The 7159-nt window shown below is 35.9% G+C and overlaps 1 protein-coding gene across 1 annotated transcript in view; it reads right to left on the bottom strand.

Annotated features, from left to right (window-relative positions):
* The window catches only part of MUSK (muscle, skeletal, receptor tyrosine kinase), a 64771-nt gene extending 57916 nt beyond the window's left edge, over positions 1-6855 (bottom strand). Inside the window, exon 1 of the mRNA XM_005859764.2 lies at positions 6644-6855. Coding sequence (XP_005859826.1) covers positions 6644-6722 — 79 coding nt within the window. The 5' untranslated portion in view covers positions 6723-6855. The remainder of the gene's footprint in view (positions 1-6643) is intronic.
* Between the last annotated feature and the right edge of the window lie 304 nt (positions 6856-7159).

Here is a 7159-nt window from a genome sequence, read left to right on the forward strand (position 1 = left end):
TCCAGGATAAGTAAGCCAAGAAAGGCATGGTTAACAGAAGACACAACATAAAGTAGAAGAGACATGCCTGAATATATCAGAAACCACAGTAAATGCCAATGGTACAATGACCTATGAAAAGGTAGATATTGTCATACAGGATTTAAAAACACAAAAAGCACACTCAAATAAATTAAAACAGAAATGTTGAAAACAAAGAAGGAAAATATGCAAAGTAAATACTACTTAAAACAAAGTGATAAAACAGTACTAATATAAGAAAAAATAGAATATAAAGTGATAAACATTTATCAAATGAAGAGAAATACTACTTACTCATAAAAAGGAACAATTCGCCAGGAAGATACAACAGTCATGAAGCTTAATTATTTAAAAATAAAGACTTAAAATAAAGCCAAAGCCAAACATCAAAATGAATTTACAGGCTCCTAAATTTTTAAAGAAAATTACACACACACACACACACACACGTATATATGAGAGAAAATGGAAGAATGAATACCAAAATGTTAAAAGCATTTTCTTCTAGGTGTGAGCATTATGTATAATTTTATATTTTTGGTTTGCTGTATCTTACAGTGTTACAAATGAATACATATCTTTGTAGCAAAAAGTTATAATAAATCCGAATGCTACAGAAATGTTCATTTTCCAATGCAATGGAAGCAAACTTGTGATTGATAAATTTTGAAAAAGTCAATCTCTTAAGAAAAAAGTATATATTTCTAAACAGACAATAAATGAAATAATTGCTTGTATAATCACGATATTGAGAGATAAAAACAAAAAATATTAAGTTTGTGGAATGCAAGTAATGATGGGCCCAAAGGTTAATTGATAATATTGACTGCTTTCATTGTTTAAAGAGAAAGTCTACTGAGCAACCAGGCTAGCACAGGGTTTGAGTTCAGATCCCCACTGCATCCTTCCCTACCCCATCAAGTCACCTAACTAGTGCCTCTTCAGCTGCAGATGGAGATGATAATAAAACCACCACATGGGCTTGTCATGAGGAGTAAATAAATGAATATACGTAAAGCAGTTAAAATCGTCCTGGGCCCACATGAAACCCTGTGCATTATTTGACTCTGTAATTTTAAAAGAGAAACCTAAACTGTTTAATTGTTCTCCTGGTCTCTGGATTACATGCAGATTTACCATTAATATTTATTTCTGGGAAACTATCCCAAGAAAATAATCTCAAAACAGAAAGGTATGTAGATGACTTTCACTGCACAAAACAGATTAATTGTACTAAATCTTACTAACTGTACAAAAGTGGGAGAAGAGGTAAACACACGGTTTTGTCTTCTAATTGTGGTCTGATGGAGCTGGCTTGAATTTTATAAGACAGTTGTTAAATACAGACATTATTAAACACTAAGTCATATACATTTATAATTGAATTATGTTAAAAACAAAGTAATAATACTCAAAATGTATCACTTCCTAACTATTTTACTATTATCTATGTTCTTGAGGTTATTTACATCTAACTTTCTGTATGGTAGAAGTAGTATGTAAAGGCATGTTTTTGCACATCTCTTACCAATTCAGTGTTGGTAACTTGAAATTAACTGTGGTTGGAATACTTACACTACAGAAATCAACAAATGCAGCAAATCAGGGCCTTTTTTTAGAGAAGCAGATATCTAACATATACCAGCAACTCTTATCTAACCAGAATGCTACTTATAGTCACTGCAAATGGCATCTTGAGGAGTATTGATAATATAGAATGTGTGCATGATCTAGTGTTTAGTAAAAGTGGCAGGAAGCAGAAGTGTATAAACAATTTTATTATGATACATATTTTAAAGGATATGTAGAAAAAATGGAATAAAATATATCATAATATAAATATAAAAACATAGTATTATCATTCTCATTTGCAGGTGAGAAATAATGGAGGCTATGAATGGTTAAATAACTTGTCTAAACATAACAAAAGTGCAAATTGATAGAGGTGAATTTCAAGGTTAAAATTGGCGTAATGTTCCCATCTTTTAACTCTAAACCATACCATGTCTTCATGTCTTCAGCATAGTACTAGTTAGAGATTGGGAAGGGGTTGTAAGATTTACATCGGTATCAATTTCTTTCAGCAGAATATAGTTGGTTAAGTCCATTTTGTCCATATTCCAAAATTATCTAAACAAATCTGCTTTTAAAATTTTATTGACACTATCACATAGTTGTATTTAATGGTACTTGTTGACTCAGCAGACTCTCTTGTTTACTTTCATTCTACTATTCGGCTTTCATCTCAGCCAGAGCCTGTTTAAAATAGAGCACTATTTCTTCCCTCCATACAAGGACCACATGAATAACAAATACATGACAATGAATACAACCCTTTCCGGGACCCAAAGAGTAACTTAACTTGAATACTAGCTGCTAGATGAGGACATAACGTTAACCTTTCATGGGCTCTAGCACATTAGTCACTGACATACAAACTTCTGCCCGAATAGTTGCTGATTAACGTGACCAAGCGATTGAGAAAACAAAGAAGTCAGGTGTATTTGCTCCCTTCTGTTTTAGTAAAATTTGGGCTCAGACTTGGAAAATATTCAGGTTTTTCTAACATCATGAATATAGTATTGTTTTATCAGTATGAGGAAACGCTTTGGGATTGGAAATTTTCCAAAGCCCCCAAAGAAAGAGAGTATGCAGTATTGCTCATCATTTGGCATATCTTGGAAACTAACACTTACTCTACTGGTGATGTAATAACATAAGTTTTTTAAAAATATATTTTATTGATTTTTTACAGAGAGGAAGGGAGAGGGATAGAGAGTTTAGAAACATCGATGAGAGAGAAATATCGATCAGCTGCCTCCTGCACACCCCCTACTGAGGATGTGCCCGCAACCAAGGTACATGCCCTTGACTGGAATCTAACCTGGGACCCTTCAGTCTGCAGGCCGATGCTCTATCCACTGAGCCAAACCAGTTAGGGCCATAAGTTATTTTTTATTATTATGCTTTGGAACTTCTAAAGTTTATTGATAATCTCAATCACTTATTAATGCTGTATCATTAATTCTTTGTCTCAGAATACACTCTTGGTCCTTCAGGAATGACATTGGACACAGGCAGGTAAGAGTTCTGGCTCAGCCCGTTAGAATTTCTCAAGTTGCTTCTCCTGAGGCCTTTCGTTTGGGTGAAGACTTGATCTCATAGGGATCCATATAAAATGTGCTTGTACTCAGGAGTGACCCTTTTAACAGTCACTGGCAATCCTTAGCATAGTACCTAACATTATATGTTGAGCACTTCTCCAGGCTTAAATGTCCTTATTCAACCTATACTCCATGGTGTGTTGCCATAGAATCGCAACTCTCTTACTTTATAGTCGTTTAGTTGCACTGATCTTGTAGCACCAACCATGTGCTAATCCAGCCAGCTGTCCTTGCAGCTCCTATGTTCATATCTGATTGTCAGATAAAGTGAAACCATGGTTCAGGTCAGAGCCACATAAAGGTGCTGTCCCCAGCCCCAGCTGGATTCTCAGCATGGTCCAGGTAGTCCTACATTCTCTGGTCCACTCCATCATCTTCCTGAGTGGAACCACTTCCTTTGGGTCCTCTACTCCCTTGTCACTTTCCCCCAATGACCACCAAGTCCTGTTTCATTGTGAAGTTGCCTATTTCACCTTTAGAAATAGGGTAGAAATCTTGACATTTCTGCTTTTTCTTTCTGTTCTTTGAGGTCAGTAATATGTAAAGCAACTTGTGTTTCCCCAAACATGCAATGAGTTACTCGTACAATGCACGTCACTATTAAACATTCATCCAGGACTTAGTGTCCTGGATTTCAATGACAGCTGTGCCCACTCTGAATTAGTCATATGTTATATCTGTGAATCATATCCCTGTATACATTCGATTTAGAAGAGGAGGTTACTCAAATATCTCTAAAGCAGTGGTTCTCAATCTGTGGGTTGCGACCCCTTTGGGGGTCGAACGACCCTTTCACAGGGGTCGCCTAAGACCATCGGAAAACACATATATAATTACATATTGTTTTTGTGATTAATCACTATGCTTTAATTATGTTCAATTTGTAACAATGAAATTGGGGGTCACCACAACATGAGGAACTGTATTAAAGGGTCGCGGCATTAGGAAGGTTGAGAACCACTGCAAAGCAAACTACCCAGACTCAAAAATTTCTAGGTATGCTAGTCAATGGAGTAATATTAAAAACGGAGTGTAAACAGGAGTTCTTTGTGCATGTTACCCAAATTCAGTGCTGCTTACGTGAATTCCTGTACTCCCACCATTTAAATTCTGTTGTGCACTTAATACTTCATGAGAAAGCATTAAATATTTTTGAAGTATGTGGTTAAGGTGAGCAATTCAGTGAAACATTGGCTACTTTCATGCATGATGGTTTGTAAACTTCTCCTACTTGTGGGTTATGATATTGAGCTCATCATTGAAAGTATCACTAGTCAACATGATTCAGAAAGGTAGTGACTTTTTTCTTGTCTTTGAATGTTAGGAATCTTGGTTAAACTGAAACCAAACAATAAGCTATTAATTCTACAAAGCTGGTTATTAATTTTATTGAGAAAATGGCATGCTGACAGAAAAGAATCCACTGAATGCCCTTGCACTATTTTAAATCTGTCAGTCTATTTTGTAAAATACTATTGGGCAGAGTCCCTGATTCATTCATGATAAGGGCTTAGGAAAAATGGATTCAATCTAAAAACCTTTCTTAAAAGTTGCTTTCTGCCAAGAATAAAAGTATCAACTATGAAATAGTTTATGTAGAATATTTTTATTACATTAAATAATATTAAAATAATAGCACATTATTGTATTTTGTTTGTACCAACATATTCTATGCATTTCAACTTTTATAATTTTAGGGGCTGTGTTTTCATGATAATGTTTATTCTTAGAACTAGGGTATGTAGTTAATGTATCTTTGCTCTGCTAGACTTGGTGTTTTTGACTAAGGTTGATATTTTGAAGTTTTCAAAATAGAGATAGTGTGAACTAAGGGCTTTACCTGTAAAATTTGGAAACTGATAATCATTTCTTTCTAAAATATAAATTAGGAGTTGCTCATATAAGGAGGTTGGGGATTTTTTTTTGTGTGCACCAAATTCTAATATGAACCATCAAAATCAATTGTCCTGCTTCTTATAATAATGAATTTTACTAAATTTTAGCATTTCGCCATGTCATTCTATATAACTTTGGAGTTTAGAATAGCACAGATAAGTCATAATCCATAAGTCCTAACATCCAGGTGCTGTCTTACCAAATATCCGTTGTATGATCAGGAAGTATTAAAATAATCTGCAGCCGATGTTAAATCTTTCTGGCTATTATTAGCTATTTGAAAAGATCGAGGTTCTCTTTTATCTGGAGATACCTCAACATATTAGTTGGCAAGTAAATGTTTAAAATGCATTTGAAAGTATCATTCTGCTTATGTAAAATAGAAAACAAAACAAGTATATGAAATCAGGCTATGAAAAAAGCTGTATCTTATTAGCATGTGGATCTTAACATTGTGGCTCCAGAAATTTTAGTGAACCACAAAATCTAAAGCTACATCTCCCATCTACATACAGATACTACCTTCACTTATCTACACAATGCAAGCGTATCCAATTCTTTGATAAAGTGATATATAAAGGGAAAATAATTAATTTGAGAGTGTCATTAAACAGAGAAGTCTTTTTATGCTACTGTAATACATGTAATTTGAAAAATCTTTAATTGATACCATTCAATCCGTTTTCTCATGTGTTTATAGAAAGATTTCAATGCAGCCCTCAGTCCCTTTGCAAATCACAGATTTTTCCAGTCTTTCTTCCTGATTTGAAATTCACTAGTCTCAGTTTCATAATACACTGGCCAGAACCCATATCACTGTGGACATTCTTGCTACTGCAACAGGTGTTTGTCAGTTTCTTAAGTTGCTTTCCTTTCCCCTGAGGTGGTGTTATTTCCGGTACATTCCAAAGGCTCTGAAAAAAACGTTCACAGTCTCTTGCCAAGCCAAATCATGACTTGGCCTCAAAGTTATTGAGAATCCATTGTCTTTAGGCTTTTATTAAGTAGGCAAATTGTGTGTATCTTTCTCTAATTCTGATTTTTTTAGTAACTAAAATATTTAGGAAGTGTTTTGTAAAATTAAAAGTGAAAATGGAAATGATTTTTTTTCGTTCAGAAGTGAACACTCTGGATGTCTGGGAGTAGGGTTGATTATATTCCAGAGTTAAAAGGTTTTCATCATCCATTTAGACCACCCTGAAGTTTGACATAAACATAAACAAAACGGATCTTGATAACGTGCAGTCTAAGCTTTCTACCTGCTAATGTTTCCTCTACGAGTGAGGGCTCTGCAGGCTAACGTTTTTACTGCAGACCTTAAGGCAGGGAAGGACACGGGTAGAAAGGAGATCATCAATCAATTGCTTATTTATATAGCTTTCTGCTCTCCACACACTCCACTCCTACTTTACCAACTAAAACCTAAGCCCACCATAATATGAATCGGTCGTGATCAGAGCACACGTGCGTGTGTGCGTACACACACACACACACACACACACACACACACACAGTTTAGAACTATGACAAGGCAACAAGAAGATAAGAGTTTTCACACCAACCTTTTGGAAGTTTCTCAGTCCCGCTGAAGGCAACCAGGGTAAGAATATGTACCAGTGGAATGTTGACGAGCTCTCTCATGATTAATCCAGGCTCAGGCAGGAGAAAGTTTCTTCTGGACAATGCAAGGAGAATGCCCCACAGTTTACATTTTAAAGCATAGTTTGTTACAAAAGGGTCATCTGCTAATGACCGTTTGTGTCAGCAGCTCCACAGGCTCTAAGTATAATCAGGAATTCTCAGACTTGGCTGTAATGATGGACACGGCCAGCTGGTGAGTATCCACTTAGGCCAGCAATGCCAGTGTAGGGCTGGAGGAACAAGGGAAAGAAAATCCCTTTAGAATCCCTTTTAAGACAGTGGCAGAAGGACAATACCAGATGCCATTTGCAACCATCACTGTATTCTCTGAGGTATAGTTTGCCTGATTTCTGATTCATCTCTCCACCTCTCCTGAACTCACACCAGAGCCCTGGGTATATCTAATCGTGACTCCTCCCCCTCTCTCATGCCACCTC

This window comes from Myotis brandtii, unplaced genomic scaffold (assembly GCF_000412655.1).
Source record: "Myotis brandtii unplaced genomic scaffold, ASM41265v1 scaffold13, whole genome shotgun sequence".
NCBI classification, from domain to species: domain Eukaryota; kingdom Metazoa; phylum Chordata; class Mammalia; order Chiroptera; family Vespertilionidae; genus Myotis; species Myotis brandtii.